Genomic DNA, 24,920 nt, shown 5'->3' with positions numbered 1-24,920 from the left:
ACACACACACACGTACACACAGAGTGTGACTCCCAGAGATGTCACTGAGCAGCCAGGTGGCAGGGCATTCAGAGTATCAGGCATGCCTCGAACCACAAAGACTTAATCAATGATAGCAGGGCAGGAGCAGGCATCTTTCTTCCAACACAATTCTCAAGTCATTTCTGTTACTGGGCAGAGGCACTGACAGAGGGATGACTACCATCTCAGGAGCTGGAACAAAATGGCTATTTTGGCCTCAATTCACATACTGGTCTGACTTTTTTTTGTAAAAAAAAAAAAATATATATATATATATGCTTTTATTTTTAATTTTTTAAAAAGATTTTATTTATTTATTTATTTGACAGAGATAGACAGCCAGCGAGAGAGGGAACACAAGCAGGGGGAGCGGGAGAGGAAGAAGCAGGCTCACAGCGGGAAGAGCCTGATGTGGGGCTCGATCCCATAACGCCGGGATCACGCCCTTAGCCGAAGGCAGACGCTTAACCGCCGTGCCACCCAGGCGCCCCGTCACTCTTGTTTTTAAGTAAGTGTTGCATTAGATACTAGGATAGTAGAGATGAATGGGCAATCTCTATTCTCAGGATGTTCGTTATCTGCTGAGGGAAACAGACAAGCAAAAATCAGTATAATGGGGAGCTCCTGGGTGGCTCAGTTTCTTGAGCCCCCATCTCTTGTTTTTGGCTCAGGTTGTGATGTCGTGGGTTGTGGGATTGAGCCCCTGCATAGTTCTCCTTGCTCAGCAGGGAGTCTGCTTAAGATTCTTTCTCCCTCTGCCCCCCCCCCACCCTATTAATGTACTCTGGAGCTCTTTTTCTCTCTCTAAAATAAATAAATAAATCTTTTTTAAAAAGAAGAAGAAAAAGAAGTATAATGACATAGCTGGAGTCAAGATTCAAATCCTGGGGGTGCCTGGGTGGCTCAGTCATTTAAGTGGCTGCCTTCCATTCGGGTCATGATGCCAGAGTCCTGGGACCAAGCCCCAGGTTGGACTCCCTGCTCAGTGGGGAGTGTGCTTCTCTGTATCCCTCTGCCCTTGCTCTGTCTCTCGCTTTCTCTCTGTCAAATAAACACACAAAATCTTAAAAAACAAAACAAAACAAGATTCAAATCCTGATCTAACTTAGTTTTAGAAAGATATTTCAGAATACCATAAAGGAGGAATAAGTTTCATCAGGAAGATAAATGGGGGTGAGGCAGTTGCCTAGCAAAGGGGACAACACGATCTGAATATTCTCAACATAGCCCTGAGTCATTGAGACAGGGTTCCTATCTCTGTTTAACAGCCTGAGTCAATGTTAAATGATTTCATGGCCTTCCTATACCAAACAGACACATGTCTGACATACAGTGGGCACTTCACACCTCACATTACATGCCCACAGCCCTGGGCTCACCCCTTTGCTTCTTTTTTGGCCCCTCCCACTGGACCCAGTAGCCCCAGGAGCTAGCATAGGCCCAGTCCATGTCTGGTACGGTTAACATCTGCTGACCAGAGTTGGGTCAATGCCTTGTGCCTAGAATCTGGGCCTTCTAGCTTCCCCATAAGGGCTCTTTGCGCAGCATCGAATGACATTGGTGAGCGAGGATGCTGTGTATGGTTCTTGATGCTTTGGAATCAGCCTGGACTCTTTGACAAACCCCATTTTCTTTCTTTTGTGAATAGGGAGTAAGCTGTGGCACTCCCCAGGGAATGAAGATCAAGCCGGGTTCCATGGGGAAAAGCATGCCCCCCTTCGACATCCAGGTCTGGTCCTAAAGACAATTGCTGGGAGCAGTTAGGGCTCAGCTGGGACTGGACAGTTGTGTGACACCAGATGACAGAACCAGCTGTGCCCACTCCACCCCACCCCCCCCCACCCCCACCCCAGTTGTTGTCCTTCTTCCTCTCCTCCTGTTTTCCCTCCAATTTCCTGGAGAGGCTTCAGCTGAGAACTGTAGTATCCTGGGCATGAATGCTGCTCTGCCTGGTGGCCGGAAGCCTCACCCACAGCAGACAGGACCAGAGCACCTGGAGGGAGCACTGGCAGCTCTCTCCATCAGCCGGTGCTTCTAGTTTTTCCTGATCTATGTTTTCTAGCTTGAAGACACATTTGCCATGTCTCCATATCCGTGAGACCAGTAGACCCATAACTTGGGTTTCACCACTTCCTGATTTCAAAGACTTCTGACAGTTTTAATCTATTTTCTGACAGGGCTCCTCCCCCCATTTATTCTCCCTGGTGTCACGAGAACAGTCAGGTACTGTGTGGGTAGGGCAGGCGTGTTGGGGTGGCCCTGCAGGGTGGGATTCACAGGCCTCTTGCTCCAGATCATTGACGACCAGGGCAACACCCTGCCGTTCAACACTGAAGGCAACATTGGCATCAGGATGAAGCCCACCAGGCCCATTGGCCTCTTCATGGGCTATGAGGTAAGTGGTGATCCTCGCCTGTCCCCTTCCAGGCCCCAAAAATCCCTTCAGGGAGCTGTGTGGGTGCTGAGGGGGTGGATTCAACTCTGTACCGTGAGCCTTCTTCACACCTCTCTTCAGTACCCCCAACTCAGTGAAGCCTCTTCTAATTAATCTCTAAGCTTCTAGTGTGTTTTCACAACCCTTCCTGTCCTAAGCCATCTGACACTTAAGTGCTGACAGGGTAGAAAGAAGCACCCTAGACTTGGGTGCCAGTGATCTCTTGAGGTTTAGTATGCAAGAAGCTTTGACTGGGCTCAAATCCTACAGTCCCACTTGCCATCAGGGTGTGCACAAATCTGTTAAACTTATTGAGCCTCCAGAGAAGACTGGTGTCCCTACTTCACAGAGGAAGAAACTGCAGATTGGAAGCTTTGTATATCTTCCCCATGTCAAATAAATGGCAGGTCTAGGATTCAAACCCACATCTTTTTGGTTCCCAAACCCCACAGAAGAAATCCAGGGATTACATAAAACTGTGATAGGTGCTAAGGAAATGTGAAACTCTTGACCAGGTAAATTCTCAGCTTCCAAGATTCATCAGAGGAGAGAGGACAGGCCTTGAAGTTGATCTCAAACCCATCTTCTTTCTCCACAGCAACAGCCATTGGTGTCACTGTTGGCCTCACTCTATGGCCTCGGGGGTTGGTGTTGCTGCTCCCTTTGTGATGTTATTGCCCAAAAGTAAAAATGCAGGCCCTAGCCTTAATTCACAGTAGCACAATTTTAGGCTTGGGTAAAAGAGAAAATAAACAGAGTAACATGTATGTAGATCAGTGGATCTCAACCCTGCCTGTACTCAGTTGAGGAGATTTTTAAAAAAAATTAATTCTTGGATCCAACCATAGAGATTCTGGTTAAATTAAAGTGGGATGGTGCAGAGCAACAACATTTTTTTGATTGGAAAGAACATATTTTATTTTACAAAGATGTCCTCCCCTATGCTCACACCTGTGTACTTATATTCCCCATTTCACGTGCTCCCTTGACTGTGATATGTTGTCACTCCTCCACTGAGATTTGTTTGCTTTTTTCCTTTCTCTTCTTTTACTGAGGTAAAATATAAAAAATTTACCCTTTTTGCCATTTTTAAGCATACAATTCAGTGGCATTGAGTAAATTCACAACATCGTGCTACCATTACCACCATGCATCTGCAGAAATTTTTTCCAGCCCAAATGGAGACTCTGTTCCCATTACACAATAACTCCCCCCTCCTCCTCGTATGCACAGCATTTGGTAACCGTTAATGTACTTTTTGGATTTAAGAATTTGCCTATTTTAGGTACCTCTATTAAGTGGAATTGCACAACATTTGCCTTTTGTGTCTGGCTTATCTCACTTTTCACATGTTTTCAAGGTTCATCCATGTTGTAGCATGTGACCAAATGTCATTTTTTAAGGCTGAATGGTATTGTATGATATTCACTTCTTTTGGATATATACCTGAAAATGGATTGCTACGTCATGTGGTAATTCTATAATTAACTTCTTGAGGAACTGCCAAAATGTTCTCCACAGTGGCTGCACCATTTTATATTTCTATCAGCATGCACAAGTGTTCCAGTTTCTCCATATCCTTGCTAATCCCTGTTATTTTCAGGTTTGTTTATTTGTTTTGTGTGTATAATTGTCATTCTTGTGCATATGAAGTGGTATTTCATTGTGGTTTTGATTTGCATCTCCCTAATGACTAGTAATGTTGAACATCTTTTCATGTGCGTATTGGCCATTTGTGTACCTTCTCTGGAGAATTGTCTATTCAAGTCCTTTGCCTATTTTTAAAATTGGGTTGTTTGTTTTGTTGTTGATTTTTAAGAGCTCTTTATATATTCTGGATATGAACCCCTTATCAGAGTTTTGCTTTGCAAATGTTTTCTCCCATTCAGTGCATTGTCTTTTCACTCTTTTGAGAGTGTCCTTTCATTGTAAAATTTTAAAAATTTGATGAGGAACATTTTATCTATTTTTTCCTTTGTTTCCTGTGCTTTTGGCATCAGAGTCAATAAATACTTGCCAAATCCAAAACCATGATTTCCCCCTATGTTTTCTTCTGAGGGTTTCAGAATTTTAGCTCTTATGTTTAGGTTTTTGATCCATTTTGGGTTAATTTGTGAATATGGTATATAAGGTAACTGCATTTATTTGCATCTGAACATCCAAGTTTCTCAGTGCCATTTGTTGAAAAGATTGACATTTCCCACTGAATGGTCTTGGCATTCTTGCCTAAAATTCATTGACAGTATATGTGAGGGTTTCTTTCTGGGTTCTCTGTTCTATTCCAATCATCTGTGTGTCTTTTTTTTTATGCCAGTATCACAGTGTTTTGTTTACTGTAGTTTCACAGTAAGTTTAAAAATCAAGAGTGTAAGCTCTTCAACTTCTCCCTTTAAAAGATTGTCTTGGCTATTTCGGATCCCTAAAGATTTCATATGAATTTTAGGATGAATATGTCTATACCACTGAGATTTTGATAGGGAGTGTATTGAATCTGTAGATGGCCTTGGGTAATATTGTCATCTTAATATTAAGTCTCCAATTAATACAGTGTGTCTTTCCATTTATTGATGCCTTCTTTCATATCTTTCAGCAATAATTTTTATTTTTCAGTGAACAAGTCTTTCATTTGCTTGACTAAATTCATTCTTAGTATTTGATTCTTTTCGATGCTATTCTAAATAGAATTGTTTTCTGAATTTCTTTTGTCCATATATATTTTTTCTGTTTTTTAGTTCTTTGTCCATTTTTTCTCTTAGTTTTTGATCACATTTAACATGTTTGACTTATTATTATTATTTCTTCTAAATTTTTATTTAAATTCCAGTTAGTCAACATACAGTACAATATTAGCTTCAGGTATAGAATTTAGTGACTCATCACTTACATACAACAGCCAGTGCTCGTCATAACAAGTGCACTATTTAATCCCCATCACCTATTTCACCCATCCCGCCTGTCCCTCCCCTCCGGTAACCATCCCTTTGTTCTCTACAGTTAAGAGTCCCTTTCTTAGTTTTCCTCTTGTCCCCCCACCCAAGTTCATTTGTTATATTTCTTAAATTCCACATATGCATGAACTCTAGAAGTCAGATTCTCCCATTTCCCTAGGGTTTGAAGTTGCTGGAGTTTCATTGTTTTGTTTTTGATTTTGGACTGTTGAAGGCTATAGTGGTCCTTTGATACACTTTTGCAAATTCTTTTAAGACTATTGTTTGTCACGTATGATCACTGAAGTTTCTGATCCTTTAGTTCATGTTCAGTTAATGTTTTGACAGAGATTTCTTTGAGTGCCAGGAGCTTAAAAGAACAAAGAAAAATATCACCAACCAAAAAAGAGAGAGAACACCCTGTGCAGATTGGCTCTGTGCTGGGACACTCCTTCACCACTTAGCTGGACTGGCTCTGAGCCTAGGGATCAGCCTGAAATGAAAGCTTAAGGTCTTCTCAGGACTTTGCTGAGCATGAATCTTGCCCAGGCATGTTCACGGCTGTCTTAAATCCCCCATGTACATAGCTGTCTTGAACATCCTAATTTCAAAAAAACTAAAACAAAAACAAGAAACCTCACCCCAGCATCTCCCCCAGACCTTGATGGTCTATTGTTTATCTCCACCCATAATCTCTTACCTCAGATGCCTTCACTTTTGTAGTTTTCCTGGTAGCCTCTATGAGCAGTGCCTGCTGCTTTTTTCTGAGTTACATAAAATGAGTACCTTGCACTTGTCCTTCAGGCGGCCCCCCACCCAGATAGGTTAGAACAGATGCACACAATAATCATTAGTTTACTTTAAAACATCTGTTTTTTAAAAAGTTGATCTGGTATCAAAAATGAAAAACAGTATGGTTTGCCAGACAGAAGGCAATTATAACCATAACTGTAATGCAAACAAAACATATTTTCTTGAATTCTAGCTAAACCCTGTTCCCACTAAAAGCTCCAATCCTGAAACTTACTCTTGGTAGTTCCAGAGCTTTTAAAAACATGTCAGAGAGTCTCCTTAAGACAATCAGAACAATCGGAAGGGAGCCAAAATGGGCTGTCATTCGATGTTTTTAAATTTTTTTTTCCTGGAACATCTTAAAATCATTTCATGTTTCATAAAAGGGATCATCTCAACACATTGCTTAGTGGTTGAGTGCATAGGCTGTAGAGCAAGAATTAAATTCCAATACCAAGTCTACCACTGACCAGCTGAGTGACTTTGAACAAGTTATTGTGCTTCTCTGAACATTCATGTCTTCTGTTATGGACTATAAAAACCTAGTCTCACATAAACCCTGCATGTGAATGTTCAGAGTAGCTTTATTCACAATAGCCCAAAACTGGAAACAACCCAGATGCCTTTCAGTGAGTTGACACCCTAACTGTGGTTCATCCATTACCTGAGATACCATTTAGCAGTGAATAGGATCAAAGTATTGAGGAACATAAGAAACTGGATGAATTTCCGGAAAATTATACTGAGTGAAAAAATAAAAACAGAGCTAGTCCCAAAAGGTTGCATACTATAGGATTCCATTTATGTAACATTCTTTTTTTTTTAAGGTTTTATTTATTTATTTGACGGAGAGAGACAGCCAGCAAGAGAGGGAACACAGGCAGAGGGAGTGGGAGAGTAAGAAGCAGTCTCCCAGTGGAGGAGCCTGATGTGGGGCTTGATCCCAGAACGCCGGGATCACGCCCTGAGCTGAAGGCAGACGCTCAACGACTGTGCCACCCAGGCGCCCCAATTTATGTAACATTCTTAAAGTGACAAAATTATAAAACTAGGGAATAGATCAGTCATTTTCAAGGGCTTAGGGATTTGGAGGAAGGTGGAGGGAAGAGATGAGGGAGCTGGGTGTAGATATAAAGGAACAACGCAGGAGATCCTCAGGATGACGGGAGTCTTCTGTATCTTCACTCTGGTGGTGGATGCACAAACCTGCATGTTTGATAAAATTGCATAATACTAAATACACCCAGACACACACAAAAAGGTACAAGTAAACCGCTGGGAGATCTGAGTGAGATTGGTGGACTGTAGTAATGTCAATATCCTGGTTGTGATATTGAACTGTAGTTTTGCAAGATGGGCTACCATTTGGGGAAAACTGAGTAAATAGCACACAGGATCTCTCTGTGTTATTTCTTATAACTGAATGCAAATATATAATTATCTTTTTTTTTAAAGATTTATGTATTTATTTGAGAGAGAGCATACGTGCATGCATGTGCACCTCTGTTGGGGAAGGGACAGAGGGAGACAGAGAATCTCAAGCAGGCTCCACACTGTGTGCAGAGCCCTACACAGGGCTTGGTTTCATGACCCTGAAATTATGACCTGAGCTGAAATCAAGAGTCATCCACTCCACCAACTGAGCCACCCAGGCACCTGGTAATAGACAATGATCTTAAAATAAACAGTTTAATTAGAAATATAAAAGCCTTACAGGTTTTCTGGGAGGATCAGATGAGGTAGTGTTTTGGGAAGGAAATACATTTAACAAAAATTTATTGGCACCTCTCATTTGTCCAGACACTACGTGAATGCTAAGCTGAGAACAATACATAAAATACATAGGGTCCATGTGTTAGTGGAAATTTTATTCTACTAGAGTGCCACCCAAAAGTGGGTTGTTACTTTTAAAAATTATCCTTAAAATTGGTTCAGTATTGTCCACTAATTGACAAGTAGTGTTCGTTGAGTTCTTGGATATAATGAAAATAGACTCAGAGAGATTACAAAACTCACCCAGGTGCCAGGTAGAGCCAGGAGCAGGATCGAGACCCAGATCTGAGCACCAGGTTGTGGCTCATCATCTCTAAACTCATTGCCTTCTCCAAAGGGGTGTTGTTGTCTTTGCAGGACAACCCAGTAAAAACATCTGAAGTGGAGTGTGGGGACTTTTACAACTCTGGAGATAGAGCAACTATGGATGAAGAGGGCTACATCTGGTTCCTGGGGAGGAAGGATGACATCATCACGGCCTCTGGGTAGGTATGGCTGAGTGAGCCGGGAGGCATCACCTTCACATGCCTCATGGGATCTAGTTTGTTCCGACATTCATCTAAGCTTGGTGATGGGACCCTCAGGCTAACTCTGAACAGAGCTCTGTCTATGGGGCCCTTTTCTGGGAATACCTGTGCACCTCCCCCAAGCCCTGCGTCCAGAAAATCTATCAAAACGTAGTTCAAGAAGTTCTGCAAGGGGAACCATAATCAGGCATTATGCAATTTAAAGGACTTGGAAGGAAGACTTTACTTAGGCCCTTACTGGTTGAGGAAGCTTCCTCTATTTTTGGCTCCTCTAATGGGACACAACATGTCACTGAAAAATTTAGTAATACATAACAACAATGAAAACCTTTACAGGCACCTACTATGGAGAAGCACTCTCTGCAGTGCTTTATATAACCCACCTCTCAATGCTAGAAGGTAGATGCTATTATACCCATTTTACAGATGAGGGAACTGTTACTGACTAGTGAAGAAAGTTCCCTAAAGTTTCAAAAAGTGCTGGGTACAATCCAGATTTACCGAAGTTGTTTGGCTCCAACTCAGTTGTCCCTAAACCTTCCATGATTTACAAAGAAAAAAAAAAATGACACATTATACCAGAGTAACAAGTTCTCTTGGATATTTCAGGGAAATTGAGTGTGTTAACTTTTTAAATTTCTAAAACGTGCTAATATAATGGGGAAGAGCATGCAGAATTTGCATGAATGTTTAAGATACAGGTTGAGGCTTCTACTAGGCTTCATGCCAAGGGAAGCCACTTGCGCCAAGCCCCAGACCTCAGGGGGGAATGAAACATTCACCCTCCTCCCCGAGCGGAGGCAGTGAGGTGAGAAACTCTGGGGAGCACTTGAGTGTTGTATTTCTCAGTACGGAGTGCCCATTCTTCATGTTTGGGGCCCATGACGGAGCCAGGTCACAGATATCTGTCTTCCTGTGACAATTATCCTATGTGACAAGTGAAAATGTGACCCTCTAAAACATGAGACTTGAGGGCCTGGGTCACCTGGCTGTGGCAGCTGCTCAGAAACCAAGAAGGAGCCCTTGATCCTGCAGGTACCGCATTGGGCCCGCGGAGGTAGAGAATGCCCTGGCTGAACATCCGGCAGTGGCTGAATCAGCTGTGGTGAGCAGCCCGGACCCAATTCGAAGGGAGGTAAGGAGGAGGATGCAGAGGTCATCGTGTCTGTGTGTGGGCACTAAGGCACGTGCAGAGGAACCTTCCTCCTGGTCCTGTCTCCCCTGCCCTGGACCTAGGGTGAAGGGAGGGCCCAATGGGTGTGCATGTGCATTTACACTGTTTGGTCACCAGAGGGCAGTGTGGCCTCAACCCTGTGGGATAGAAAATGATGCTTGTGAGTGTGGCTTGCTGCTGGGGCTGCTGCTGCCCATCTCCTAATTACTGAGCCCTTCCTACCTGCCAGCTCATTTTCCCTCACAGCAACCTCTTTAATTAAGGACTCTGAGACCCTTTTTTACAGAGAAAGAAACAAGCATAAGGAGAGTAAATAAGTTGCTGATCACAACGCTATTAAATGGTGGAGGGGAATGGGAGTCTGAGCAGTCCGGCTCCAGAGCATACATTCATTGATTCACTGGGCACTGAGTGCCTACTATGTACAAGGCCCTGTGCCCTGTAGTCAGGACATAAGTAGTAGGAACATAGTTAATTACCACCATTATTTAATGCCCACAGAACTCTACCTACAATAATAGTAAAAGCGATGACAGTAATGATAGGAATAAAAATCAGTTTAAACTAGCTTCACGGTTTATATGAATGATCTCGATGAATCTTGACATCCATGCCCTGAGGAATGAATCCATGCTGTCCGCACATCGCAGAGAAGAAAATGGAGGCTAAGAGAGGTGATGTAATTTTCCAAGGCAAAGAGTAGAAATTGCAAATATGAAAACTGGTTCTGTTCTTTCCCAGAGGCTCAACTGTCAACTTGTTTTTCCATGTACTTAATACATGTTTACTTTTTAGCATATACACTTGGTCACCACTCACCCTGAGCCTCCACTCTGATTCTGCCCTGCAGGTGGTGAAGGCATTTATTGTCCTGACCCCGGAATTCCTCTCCCATGACAGGGACCAGCTCACCAAGGAGCTGCAGCAGCATGTGAAGTCACTGACAGCCCCGTATAAGTACCCCAGGAAGGTGAGTGAGGGCAGAGGGGTGGGATCTGGTCCCTGCCAGTGGGCCCTGGGGTCTGCTACCCAAATCTCCCGGGGGGGCTGGGGTGATGCTTATGTAGCCAATAGAATGAGCATTTTTCTCCACCAAAGAAGCATTCAACTTAGGGGCTATGGGGAGATCCAGCTTAATGAAAGAAACCCCTATCCTGTGTCAGAAAATGAAAAGGCTGGCAAGTCAATCTACAGGAAAAAAATCATACAAGAGCCTAGAAATATTCAAGAAGGTTATTTGTCATCTTTCACAATTTGAAAAAGACATTCGTGTCAAGAACTGCCACACATTTTAAAAACATTATTTGTCCTAAGAAATATATTCTAAATTGAAGCCGAATACATATATAGATATATAACAAGCAGAAGTTAACAGAATAATATATATTGTAGCATAAAATATATTCTGAGAGTTTTTATTCTACCTCCTTTGTTTTCAATGCCATGTGCAAACTATGAAAATGTCCAATACAGAAGTGATTAAATAATTCATGGTTTTTAATGTTGTCCTATAATTTAAGAAGATGATGCAGATCTTTTATTTGTAACATAAAAACATCACAATAATATCTTATTAGAGAAAAAAAGCAGGCTGTGAATAAACATACATGTTATCTGACTTGTTGAAAAACATTTGCAAGGATACACTGGCCAAAAAGTTAACATGTCCTTCTCTTGTAATAATACCTTCCTGTGCATTCTGAATGTTTACACATTCGAGACATAAAGGTATGCAGCTAATATTTATTGAACAATTACTATGTGTGCCAGGAGCTGGACTCAAAGCTTTACTACACTTCTTATTTCGTTTAAGCCCCTCCAAACCTGAGATTGTATAACCGTCCATTTTGCAGAGTGGAAATGGAGGCTCAGAGACTCACAGTAAACTGCCTGAGGTTGGAGTGAAGAAAAGGGCAGATCTGGAGCTCAAAGCCATGTGTATCTGACAACAGAGTTCATGCTTCGCGTGTTAGGAGGTGCTGCCTTATAGAGAGTAGACTGGAGGGTGCCTGCCAGTTAGGATGGGCCAGATGTTACTGTGTGTAACTAGTAGCCCTGTGTCTTAGCGGCTTCTAATGAGGGAAGTATCTTTCTTGCTCCTGCCAGATGCCCACATGGTCTTCCTGGCACCAGGATAAAAGCAGACCCACCGTAGGTAACTGCCAGGTGTTATATGAGATTGACAGAGGTGGTGCCAGACTCAGTTGTCCCAAGTGTTCTTTTCGAGGTGGCACCCCTTACTCCCACTCACATCTCACTGGTGAGAGCATGTTACAGGGCTGCATCCAACTTCCAGGGTCAGATGACAACCTGACATGCTTGGTGGAGCCTATTGGAACCACCACATGGTGCCACTCCCTCTAGGGGACTGTGCAGGGGCAGTGGAGGGGTGTGGGGCATTGATAGGAAATGACAGCAGGACTAAGTCAGGGTGGGTTTGCTTTATCCTTGACCAGGTGGAATTTGTCTCAGAGCTGCCCAAAACCATCACTGGCAAGATTAAAAGAAGTGACCTTCGGAAAAAGGAGTTTGGTCAGATGTAATCAGCAAAACCCTCAGAAACCACTGTGTCATCTTTGCCAAATCCCTGGCTGCCTCAGTTTCCCCACTATGGAGAGTGTAGGAGGGGAGTGTTGGACATTGATTTGTAAGAGCACCACATTCCAGCATTTTTGTTCTTTTAAATTAATATCAGTTACTCTCCTGCTTCCAAGTCTCCGAGTGAGCGCACAGAATGTGGCTGGGGTAATAAACTGACATCAGCATCCAAGGGCCCTTGTGTAGTGCTTTTATTCTGTGAATGAACCGGTGCTAAATGCTGTCCCTCCATGATTCTCCCCAAGCCCCAGCAGAGAGGACTCTGGGGCCAGATTCTCCTCCTGGTTCTAGGGGCCCTGGGTGACTCCTTTTGTCTATTCAACAACCAGGACACAGAGGTCTGGGGAGGGACCCTTCCTTGGCCCCAGTGTCCACCTCTGCCTGGCTTGCCCATGCCCTGCTGGAGGGTGAGGTCAGGGCCAGAGCTAGTGAGGTGGCTGGGGAAGGGGAATGGGTCAAGGGCAGCCCAGCCTGGTGATTCCACTTGGCTGCCAGACCATTCTTCACTGCTCCATCCAGCCTCCCATGGATCTGCTGTCTCTGCTGCCTCTGAATGGCTGCTGCTGCTGCTGCTGCTTCCAGATCCCAGCCTGTATCAGCATAGGTGTGGGAGAGATCTGCCCTGTGGGGACCCAGGAATCCTGCAAGACTCCTCCAGCCCTTTCCAGGGGTGCCCAACCCCCCATTCCTTCCAAGGAGTCCAGGAGCTCCTCAGCCCTCCCTAGGGGACCGCACTCCCTCACCCTTCCCAGGGCCCAGGAATCCCTCAGCCTCGCCAGGGGCCCATAACTCTCTCCACTCTTCATGACCTCTTCCTGCCATCTGGAGCCTGAGAGATGATGTGTGCAAAGGGCAGGGCTGAGCACAGGCCTGACACAGAGGGACCTGTGGTTGTCACCAGTGTTGCCTTTAACAGCTGTGATACGTGAGGCACCAGATCTGGGAGACACTTGCCCCGTGGAGATGATGACGCTAATGTCCACAGGTCCTCAGCACGTGGCTTCCACTTGGGCTCCGCACAGCTACGGATACAGGCGTGGACACTTGCAGTTCACTGAAGGAAACCAGCCCAGGGTCACACAGCTGGTAAGCAGCACAGCTGGATCTCAAACTCTCGGCTCCTGGCCCTGTCTCCAGGGGCCACGAAGGGCTTTGTGGATGGGAGGCTGACACTGGCTTTGGGGACACTTCTCACCTCCATGAATGATCTCACCTGTTTCATGCCCCCAAACTCTGTTCACTGCTTCTTCTTTCCCTGCTCCCTGTTCCAGTTATAATCAGGGTGACCCTGGCCATCCTTCATGGAATTCCTTAGTCCCCTTTATAGGCTGGGCCTCTCTCCAGTTCACTTTTGGGCTAGTCTGACTCCACCCCTTCTGCAGCTGGTCTCTCCTTCTATAACCAGGACAGCCCAACTCTGGGGCTCTTGAGGCGGGCAGCAGCATCTAAACAGAATTTAATACTAATGTTTTGTTATCCTTCTTTTGTTTTTGTTTGCTTGTGTTTTTTTTTAACCTTTCTTTATGTTAAAGATACTGTTTTCCTATTTTAGCAGAGCTAGAATGGTTCCTATTTACAAGAAATTTGCAAAATAATGAAGTGGTTTGTAGAGCACTGATTTTCAGCTGCCTTGGGCCTGAATCAGTTGGGGAAACATTGTGTTAGTCCTAGAGAGAAACAGGAATTTCTGGCCAGAAGTCATATTTGATTATAATTTTATGATGCTCATTTCATTGAGTTCCAACATCACTCCTTTTCTTTGGGATTTCTTTACTCATATTTTATTTACAGAGTTACTTCTCAAATTCTAAGCATACGGGAATTTCTAGTTAGCTTTTTATAGTGATTTCTAGTCCTTTATATTACCAAAATGTATTCTGTGTGATTTCACTCCCTGGAAACATTGAAATTTCCCCTGTGGACAAAATAAATCGGGTGCATTTTTGTAACTGCATCCTGTGTGCCTACAGTTAATGTGTCCTCCACAGTGGTATATGGATGTGGACAGATATATGGAGATAGCTGTGGGATTCAGATGGTTTGCTTTCAGGACCTACATCTTATGGATGTTCTATCTGTGCTGAGTTGGTGAGAGGGTGCTGAAACCTCCCACCCTGCTTGTGTATTTGATTGTTGTTGCAGTTCTATCCTCCTTTGCTTTATATGTTGTTCAGCCAATGGCCCTAGGACGGGAGTTGGGAAAGGAAGGAGAGAGCGCCCAGAAGAGGGAACAGGAACCTGGGTTGGGAGGGAGCAGAAACAAGAAGTTCTGCCAAAGTTCCAGAGAGGACCTGTCATTGGGATGGTGCATGGTGGGGCATCAGTGGGGAAGGGGTTTTTTGAAAATGAGGTCACCTGTGGCATCCATGTTGATCTAGGGGCAAAGGCAGCTGATTGATGGAGAGATTATAAAGGTTCTGGGTTGCTAAGGAAACGAACCAGGGAAAGGTTTGGAGGAAGATGGATCCTCCTCCACTCCAACTGCTCCTGAGGTCCCCTTTACCGGCTAATGTGTCCTGCTGACCTAGTGATTTACTAACCTGCTGACCTACTAACCTTTCTGAACCCTCCTCCCTTCCTTCAAGTACTTAATCTGACCCTGGCACTGTCCCTGACCAACTCTGAGAAACGTCTTCCCCAATCCTACCCTCTATTTCCACCCTATTCCCATCCCTAATTACCACCCTGTCCCCTTTCCCACCCTTCCCTACCCCCTACCCCTACCACCCTCACATCGTCCGCCTCACCATCTCCACCTCCTCCCTGGTGCCCCAGCACCCCTTGAAAGGACCAGGAGATGAAGATGCAGAGGCTGCTCTTCTGGCTTCTCTTGCTCCAATGTCCCAGTTACCCAAACACAAATGTGAGTAAACATGGCACTTCAGTGGTGTCTTCCTTCTTTTTTTTAAGATTTGATTTATTTGAGAGAGAGAGAAAGGGCACAGGTGTGGGGGGAAGGGCAGAGGGGGAGGGACAGAGAGAATCCCAAGCCAACTGTGCAGTGAGCCCAGAACCTGAAGAGGGGCTCAATCTCAGGACCATGAGATCATGCCTTGATCCAAACCAAGACTTTGTCAGTTAACTGACTGAGCCACCCAGATGCCCACGAGCTACTGGTGGTGTCTTCCTTCCTAGTGGGTTTTGTCCCCACAGTAGTTAAATAACAGCTTTTTTATGGGGTTCTCAATGGGAACTTCAGAAGAACTTCACATCTCCCTGAAGACCGAGCACCACAGGGAAGGTTTCTCAGTCAGCCTGAAGCGGTTGTGGCCACAGCCATCCACACCAAGTTCTACATACTGTCTGTGCTGCTTAGTCCAAAAACCACAGTGCTGGCAGGATGGAAACCTGAAAATTCTAGGTTTATGGTGTCAAGAAGAAAGGATTTGTGAAGATATGAAAAGCCATTGAGCTCTTTGTCTTAAATTGGGAGCTTGTATGATATGTACATTTTATCTCATTAAAATTGTCTTTAAAAATGTCAGGAACTCGAATTTAATAGGAACTATGGGTATTAGATTAGCTTCTGGAAGCCTGGTGAAGCTCCTGCTTCAAGCCTTTTAAGTTTAGGGTCCATCTTAAGGGTAGTTTGTTTTCCTATCAGCACATTGTTGATATTTGTGAAGTTTGGCGGCCCTGGGAACAGTGGTGTCTCAAGCATTGGTTTTGGGACTAGAGTGTTAAAAAGTGAAATGTCTTTTGTGCTCTGTGCTTCCTGGTTTGTTGACTTTTAACAAGTTGAGTCAGCCCTTTCCTTCTGGTCTTGGAGGCTGTCCCCAGGGACCCTGTGTCCCACCAGGTCCATGAGAGCCCTGAGAAGCCCAGCAGATAGTAAATGACCGCATCCTGCTGGGACATTTGTCATAGGAAAATCACTAGGAGTGATGGGATCAGGAAGTGAATGAGTTGTTGTCCTTTCTTTGGCCAGGTATGTGCAGAGTATTGATTTCCCCAAAGTAAAAAGGTCCTGAATGTCCTTAGGATTGTCCAAATATAAAGAAATACCTGGTTCCCAGTGTGAATGTTTCACTCTATCATTAAAAAGTGACAACCATACCCCCAGGAGAGAGAGAAAGAGACAGACAGACAGGGAACACCCCTAGAAATAAGTAGACTTCTTTAGATCGGCTTGCACCAGATTTTTACAGAGGGATCTGGAAAGTGTCAGTAGTCAGGAAGGACCCTTATATTGAGGCAAAATCATCCCGCACGATTACCTCCAGTCAAAATAGACTCTATTCCGTTTCTTTTGAGTCTTCAAAGGAGGAAATTTCTTAGTAGTCTTGATTTGAATTATCCCCCTCTACCCAGTCTGCATCTCATAGATCAGTTCAGCTTTCTCACCCTGCCTCATCTCTGGGCTCTTGCATAAACTAACTGGTCTTGCATTTCCCCCCTCCACCTGCTCATGGCCCTATTGGATGTCATAAAAGTCAGCTACTGGTCAGCATCCAGACAGCTGCCAGATGTACCGAGTGCCCACGGCTGGGGGTGTTTTCCATTCATGACAAGATGGCCTCTGTTTTTTGTGCAATTGATCCCCATGATCAACCATAGTCCTGACAGCTACTGCTCTCAGACAGTGGCTATTCACAGACAGTGTATGTTTCCACCAGCACGCATTTTCCTGACCTCAGCTGTGATGAGGCTGAAGATGAAAATGTTATAGATTTCAGGGGCTCCTTTCTAGAGAATTGTGTTTGCACAAAATTCATGCTTGGTGTGAATGAATATTAATTGTACAGTGAGTGTCTTGTCTCCTAAAATACTTCTAAGTCTAGCTTTTTTAAAATGAGATGTGTTCTTTGTTTTGGTGTCCATATCCAGGAATTTTGTATTCTTTTAGAAGTTAAATTTCATAGTTGCTGCTGATAGATTTAGGTAGAATAGTAAGAAATAGGAGTATGAATTCCTTTCATTGGATTTTTGGAGATAAGTGTTCAAGTAACTTAAAACCTCACAGATTTCATCAAAATATACAAGATCACCTGATTATGCAAATCTTTACGTACTTCAGAAATCTGACATTTTGGGCTGTGATTCAGAAGCAAAGTGAGCATTGAAAGAAAACATCAATGTTTTCAGAAACCAAACAATAACTATAATTTATTTTTGTTGGAATAACAATCCCATGTTATATTAATGAGTTAATGAACAGCCTCCTGTCTGTCTCACTTATGTCCTTATCTATAAACATCTGTCCATATAACATTCTCATTTGTATTTCTAGCATGTGTTTTATTCATGCTTTCTCTTGTGTTTCCATAAATTTTGGGTGTATTTTTGGAAAGGTTCCAAAGGAGTTTATCCAGGTCCTTTATGGATGTACAATAGAAGTCACTGACTTTTTACCTACTCTAAGTTTACATTTACTTATCTTGTCTATTTTATGTTGGCTTATACATTCTTAAATTCTGTTAGCTATACAAAAAAATTTTGCATTGTGCTTGTAGGCAAAATAAAATCTCTTAAGATTTGCCTATTAGATTTTTTCTACAGCTTCAGTGTGATATAATTTATGTATGATAACAACATCTTTTTACAGAATACAGTTTGTTGATATTTGACATAGGTAAGCAGCAATGAAACCATCACCACAGTAAGATGGTAAACACATTCTTCACTCTCAACAGTTTGCACCTGCTCCTTTGTAATCCCTCTGTCCTCCTCCTCCATGAGGAGGAATTTGAGAGGTGTGCTTACCTCTTAGAGGCTGGGGAAGGGTTCGTAAAGTTGATTCTTTGTGACAGACATATTGTAATGTCTTTGAGATTTCCTCATTATCTCAAATGTTATTTCAGCTTGTCCACATTTTGCTTGACCATTTCATTCTTGGCCCTGATGGTGTTGGAATAATGTGGAACCTTCCCGTTATTACTGCCTCCCTGGGACTTTGTGCCTTTCTCATTTACATCTGGAGAACCATCCTTGCTGTAACTATACTAAAAGTAACTTATAGATATACTTGTAATCATAAGTAAGCAGAAAATTTTATAGTCACTGGACCTTTAATATGCATTCAGTACTACAAATTTCCCTCTATTATATTCAATTTTCATTATCATTTAGATTGGGGTATTTTAAAATTTTTGTTGAAGTGCCTTCTGTGATCCATATGTTTAAGTTCAAGCATAATTGGCAAACAGTGTAATATTAGTTTCAAGTGTACAACATGATTCAACCATTCTATACACTTCTCTGTGCTCATCACAATAAGTGTACTCTCAATCTCCTTCACCTCTTTCACCCATCACTCCACCCAAATCCACTCTGACCCCTCTGTTCTTCAGAAGTGTGTTGTTTAATCTCCATTTTTTTGGTTGTTCTCCAACTATCTTTCTTTTCTTGATGTTTAGTTTGAGTCATTTGTGGTCTGAGAACATACTTCCTGTGATTTTATTCCTTTAGTTGTTCAGATGTATCTTATGGCCCCAAATATGGCCTCTCTCAGTGAATGTTCCATGGGAGCTTGAGAAGAATGTCTGTACTTCTGTTGTTGAATGAAGTATTCTGCAGATGTTAATGGATGCAGTAGATTGGTGATGATGTTCAGTTCACCTGTGTTCTCATGGAACTTCTGTATCTGCTGGATCTGTCAATGACTGATAGAGGGTTTTGAATTCTCCAGCTGTAATAATGGATTTATCTATTTCCATCAGCAATTCCTTCAGTTTCTGCCTCATGTACTTTGACTCTCTGTTGTTAATGCATGCACATTAGAAATTGTTGTCTTTTCAGAGAACTGACCACTTTACCATTGAAATATGCCTGACAGTTTTCCTTAATCTGTAGTGTGTTTTGAAGTGTGATTTCACTGACCACAGGTTTCTAGTTTGATGATTCTTTTTAACACTTTAAACATTTCATCCTTCTTGATGCCATGGTTTATGAGAAGAAGTGTGATATAGCTCTTATCCTAGTTCCTCTTGGGTAAGGTGTTACTGCTGCCCTCCCCTCCTTTCAGCACCCACCCTTAACCCCAACTCCAGATTATCATGTGATTTCACTCATATGTAGAATTTAAGAAACAAAACATGAGGTCATAGGGGAAGAGAGGGAAAAATAAGAAGAAATCAGAGAGGGAGTCAAACCATAAGAGACTCTTAACTATGTGAAACAAATTGAGGGTTGCTGGAGAGAGAGGTGGGTGGGGCAATGGGGTAACTGAGTGATGGACATTAAGGAGGGCATGTGATGTAATGATCACGGGGTGCTATATGCAACTGATGAATCACTGAACTCTACCTCTGAAACTAATAATACACTATATATTAATTATGTGAATTTAAATAAAATCAAATTTTTAAAAAAGAGTTGACTGTTGCGTTTTACCTTAACGTGGCTCAGGAGGCTTTTGGTCATTGGGTGAGGGGAGGGCAGCGTATTCGCTTGCTGTTTACCACAGTAGAGAGTGGGCATCTGGGAACTGAAAGTCCTACTGAACAGTGAGCTGGAATTTCACTTAGGACCACCATGATGAGGTCTGCTATTTCAAGGACTAGGAAGTATGGTTTATTTCACAGCTAGGTAATTTTCACATTGTTCAGCCCTGCCCTCCAAGATATGTAGAAAATCCCACAAGATACTTGAGTGATGAAGGGTGATAGCCAGCCAAATGGTACAGTCCCTTCCACTCTTAATGCTGAAGAGAGAATTTTCAATGTAAATAGGGGAAGATATGTACATACATAATTTATGTATATAATTTATGTGTATAATTATGTATATGTGTTTGTGTATATGTGTGCATGCATATGTGTATGTAGAAAGCCATTTGTGGGTTTCCACCCTCCTTACTTTCTTCTTGTTCTATTTATGCCTCAAGGGCTTTCTTTGTTGCACTGCATGATCCTGTTCTGTTAGGTGCACTCACATTGTTCTGTGATCATGNTTCTGTATTTCTTGAATGTCTTTTCTCACATCTGTCTTCAAGGCCCAAGATGCATTGGAGGATCAAGAGCAGGGAGCCTTGGAGTCCGAAAAACATGTACTGAAGGGTATGTTATTTTGGGGAAAGAAATCCCCATATGCTGGCAACGAGTTTGCATTGGGAAGGGAAAGAATGCCTTCCTGCCTTCAAGGTCTTGCCCTTCTCCTTTCCCCAACAAAACCAAGTTCTCAGGTCACGTGCCCACTCATACAAAGAAAATTCATCCTTTACAGAAAGGACAAAGTTCCTGGAACAGAGGTGTAATGCCCTGAGTTCTTTGAAAGCAGCTAAGGAAGTGGAATTGAAGCTGCTAAGGAAGAAAGTGGATATCATGGTGGATTTCTCTGAACGAAGAACAGCGCTGCCGAAAAGTAAGCTATTCCTGTGTTAATCGTCACAAACACTGTTGTATGAATTTATGTGGCAGCCAGGCTAGATAGTTGTAGTTCGTTTGGAATTGGATCGAGAGTATTTTTGCCAAATGCATTCTGCATAAGTGCCTGCCCTTCCTACCTTGATCTGTGTAACCTGCATTTTTGTTTCTGTTCCAACTGCTTGTCACACGTTGTGGTGTGATTCATTGGGGCAGAAGAGGGAAGGTACCAGCATTAATCACCTTGACACCTGGATCCCCTCTGGGTCCGTCTACATTGTCCTTTTGGTTTCAGTCTCATCACGTGTTCTTATCAGCCCTGAATTCGGTCAATTTTGTTCAGTATGAATTTTGGGTCAAGAATGTGTAGAGAAATATTGATTTCTTTTGCTACAGAAAGGATAGGAGTTTCTTCCTGGAAAGTGGGTTGGAACGCTAGGAATACTGGATCCCTTCATCCAGTGTACAACTGAGATCATTCACTGCGGCCCAATCCCTAAGAAGGCCGGGGTATTTCCTCTCCACCTGATTTTTTACGTGTAGCTCTCCTCGGCNCTCCTGCGTCCCAAGCAAAGCCTGCAGTTTCACTAGGGCTCACCTTTGCTGGCTGACCCTGAACAGCACTTGTTTCCTTCTAAGGCTGTGCTCATAAAGTCGTTCAGTTTCTTTGCAGTTCACTTGCCTGTTCCGGAAGTCGTTGATGAGCCCTGGGGAGCTTGGCTCCCACTGCCAGGATGGCTTTCTCCTGGGCTTCCTTCTTCTGCATCTGGTTCTCGTGTTTCTTCATGTGCTCCTTAGAAGTTGGGTGCATTCACTCACGAGTTTCCACTTTTGTACAGTGCTTCCTCTATTTCCTCAGGAGGAGAAAGTTCTCAGGACCTTAGAGTCCCTCATTCATGCCGAAAAGAAAAACTGTTCCCCCTCTTCCCTGGAGACTCAGCTTTGTGCTAATCCTTCCCACACCGGGGGAGGGGGGCCACTCTCTCTCACTGGCATCTTGGTTCTGTTCATTGGTAAGTTCTTTCTGGGGCAGATGCAGTGTCCTGACCACCTTTCTCTCTTCAGCACCTCACAGCTGAACCACTACATTACAGGCACTCCACAGAGCATGTGCTGAAGGACTGCCTGAGAGACCAGAAGCAAATGCATGTGTCCTTCTCTGTCTAGAGCTTTTGTCTCAGTTTCTAAGAGTCTTTTTGCCTGTGATTCTTGAGTAAATCAAGAGTCATGTCGAAACTCTTTAAAACATAACCAGGAACAAAAGAGTCTGAGGGCAACGCAGCAAACCAGCCTTTCTAAGCATCGCTCTTTGCTGCCTGCACTATCAGTGGACTCTGCCTGTTAAAGCCAGTTGACTCCATGCAGTTGATAGTTGTCCATCTGAAATCTGTTGCCTGGCGATAACATCCTGACTGTGTGACAGTTCACATCATTTTATACTTCAGGACATACTGTCAGCACTAAGATTGGCCTTTTCCTCCACCGGGATCTTTGAAGGAGGAGGCAGGGGTTGTACTTCTAAACCCTAGAGATGTCTGGGAGTGAGTTACCATGCTGATGAAGCCGTACTCTGAAAGGCTTCCTTTTGGGCTGTCCGTGTCGGGCACAGCCTTGGTCTGAGGATCGGGGCTCCCCATGGAGGTGTAGGACTAATGATGGTCCCCCGCTTCATCCTAATGGGTATGGTTGGTCAGGCCTGGTTTCTCACTTTGAACTGATTAAATGAGCCTTCACTGTCTCAGAGAAAGACACAAAGTGCAGTGTTATTTGGTGACTTGGTGATGAATGAATTGAAGTAGAGAAGTATAAAGACAGCTCCGATTGCAGGGTACATGGCAGCAGCCAGAGTCTGATTTTTCTTTAACCCTAAATGGGGCCTTCAGTTCATTTCTGATTGTGTTCACAGTCTGTGCATTTATGGGAGCCATTTGAATCTAGGCCGCAAGTGTGCTGAGAGGAAAAACGGCAGAAATTCTGGACCTTGGCTACTGGTCTATGTATATACCTTTCCCATTTTAGGAAGCTGGAAAAGACACTTTATGAACTGGAGGCAACAAAGAATCAGATGGCAGATGCTGAGGAAAATCTGAAAGTAATCAAAGAAGAAACAGACAAGTACAAGTGAGTTCAGACATACTAGCGGTTCCTGAAATTCCTGTTCACTTTGTATTTTTCACCTTTGTACAATGTTTAGACTCCATTAACAAGTAATATAACCAAAAATTCAGAGGACATAATCAGAGGAAATTAACAGACCCAAAGAGATAAGTTTTAGAAAGAACAATACAACCATGTTAGTAAACACGTCCTGATTCCCAGTGCTGGCCTGACTCTGTGGAAACTTCTTCCGCGCCAGAGTCCCTGGGATGGTGTCAGTGGTGCTCATCTTGAGGAAAGCAGTTTGTCATAGGATGAATCCTACCCATAAACATGGTAGTGTCATCTGATGGCGCTGGTCTTTGCAACCCTGGCAAACATGGCGAGGATAGAAGTTAAAGGGGGATAGAGCTTCATGATGAAAGATAACTTGTCATGTGATAAATTAGGGAAAGACTGAATACAGGTAAGGAAATTATATCAACTCTGAACCCTGCAGGTGTGGAAAAATGAGTATGGGAAGATGTAACAATAGCTTTGATCCTGCTGTCTGTGTCTAGTCATGTGGAAGTGTTTCCTGTGTCAGGATCAATTGTATGAGGGGACAGATAACTGGAGGACGGCCACATGGGCCTATGATTTAAAATCACACCCAGTTATCGGCTTTATCTGACAAAAGCAATTTTACCTGACAGACAACAGATCGGAGAGATGCAAGACCAGCTACAGGAGGCAGAACTCACCTTCAAACACAAGGTAACCTGAGCTGTGCCCCAACATGCCCCTTAGCACCTCCTGCAGGGGACGGAAGTGGCCCTTAGATCCCTGAACATGCGCTTTTGGTGTGTTGGTTTTTTCAGATTGCAGTTTATGAAAAGAATGCTGCAAAGAACTGGGTAAGTGTTTTCTTTTTCCTGCTCTCCATTTGGGGCACAGTCCGGCACAACTGAAGATGGGTGGGTTTTTCTCCCGCAGATGAAGGCTCGGGTTTGGGAGCAGAAGATACAGCAGCAGATCAGGGAGAACGCCTACATGATACACAGGTATGCGAGTCTGATGTGCCTTTTTACGGGTGTCTTGAGGGGTGACGGCTACACTGTTTGGAGTCCAGTAGAGGATGTGGTGATGTAATTCTTATAGACGTCTATTCTTTCTCTGTATTCAAGACTGCACATGATGAAAGGAGAGATGCTGCCTGAGGGATGCATGACGCAGGAAGCGATGCGGGGAAGACCCGAGATGTGGAGCCCTCCATGGAGAGGTAGTGGGCGTGCTGTTAAACGGGGAAGCCTGACTTCCGCTGGGAAAGCACAGGGTGTCCTTCCCATTCCTGTGGGTGGTCGTTGTGTGTCCTGGAGAGAGTCACAAGCACTGCCTAAGGACAGAAGGTTGTCTGAAGGGGTGACATGAGTGTGTTTTCCTCAGATGCCCCCAGGCAGCAAGGCACTTGTCCCTGTGTCAGGTGGAGCTCACACCCCTCCCCTGACTGCAGACCTGCCCCTTCACCACCCCCTACTGAAGAGATGAGCCTGGAGGAGTCATGGGCCGCAACTTCCTTGCCACCTTGACTCAGTGGTGAAGACCTTTTTGTTTTTTAAAAATTTTATTTAATCATTTGGGAGAGAGAGAGAATGAGTAGGGGAGGAGAGACAGAGAGAGATGCAGACTCACCACTGAGCAGGGAGCCCAATGTGGGGCTTGATCCCAGGAGCCTGAGATCATGACCTGAGCAGAAGGCCAACCCTTAACCATCTGAGTCACCCAGGTGCCTTTGCAAAAACATTTTTGAAAAAGAAAAAAATAAGACCATTTGAGAAAAAAGGCATTTACTTACTCTTTATGGAGTAAATATGGATTTACTCTTTATTTTTGTTACTCTTTATGGATTGACTCTTTTTTAAGAATAATTTTTATTTTGTTATATTACTCACCATACAGTACATCCCCAGTTTTTGTTGCAATGTTCCATGATTCATTATTTGTGTATACCACCCAGTGCACCCTGCAATCAATACATNTCAATACATGCCCTCCTTAATACCCATCACCAGCCTATCCCATTCCCCCACCCCCTCCCCTCTGAAGCCCTCAGTTTGTTTCCCAGAGTCCACAGTATCCTGTGGTTCATTCCCCCTTCTTTTTTTTTATAATGATTTTTTTATTATATTATGTTAATCACCATACAGTACATCCCCGGATTCCAATGTACAGTTTGATGCTTCATTAGTTGCATATAACACCCAGTGCACCATGCAATACGTGCCCTCCTTACTA

The 24,920-nt window shown here is 43.6% G+C and overlaps 2 protein-coding genes across 2 annotated transcripts in view; both read left to right on the top strand.

Moving 5' to 3' along the window:
• ACSM1 (acyl-CoA synthetase medium chain family member 1) overlaps positions 1–12,948 on the top strand; it is a 44,207-nt gene extending 31,259 nt beyond the window's left edge. Inside the window, exons 8-13 of the mRNA XM_034670298.1 lie at positions 1,670–1,750; positions 2,315–2,416; positions 8,305–8,432; positions 9,510–9,609; positions 10,499–10,618; positions 12,105–12,948. Of these exons, the coding sequence (XP_034526189.1) occupies positions 1,670–1,750; positions 2,315–2,416; positions 8,305–8,432; positions 9,510–9,609; positions 10,499–10,618; positions 12,105–12,191 (618 nt within the window). The 3' untranslated portion in view covers positions 12,192–12,948. The remainder of the gene's footprint in view (positions 1–1,669; positions 1,751–2,314; positions 2,417–8,304; positions 8,433–9,509; positions 9,610–10,498; positions 10,619–12,104) is intronic.
• A 7,189-nt stretch (positions 12,949–20,137) lies between these two features.
• Positions 20,138–24,323, top strand: LOC105241956 (transport and Golgi organization protein 1 homolog). Its single transcript, XM_034670299.1, has 8 exons — positions 20,138–20,243; positions 20,410–20,547; positions 22,569–22,670; positions 23,342–23,402; positions 23,507–23,542; positions 23,622–23,689; positions 23,813–23,907; positions 24,072–24,323. The coding sequence occupies exons 3-8, from the start codon at positions 22,615–22,617 to the stop codon at positions 24,212–24,214; spliced, it is 459 nt and encodes a 152-aa protein (XP_034526190.1). The 5' UTR covers positions 20,138–20,243; positions 20,410–20,547; positions 22,569–22,614; the 3' UTR covers positions 24,215–24,323.
• Positions 24,324–24,920: the final 597 nt, after the last annotated feature.

The sequence above is a fragment of the Ailuropoda melanoleuca genome, chromosome 10 (genome assembly GCF_002007445.2).
Source record: "Ailuropoda melanoleuca isolate Jingjing chromosome 10, ASM200744v2, whole genome shotgun sequence".
Classification (NCBI taxonomy): Eukaryota; Metazoa; Chordata; class Mammalia; order Carnivora; family Ursidae; genus Ailuropoda; species Ailuropoda melanoleuca.
The sequence above is the reverse complement of the archived record's forward strand: the minus strand, read 5'-3'. Positions and strand labels throughout refer to the sequence as shown.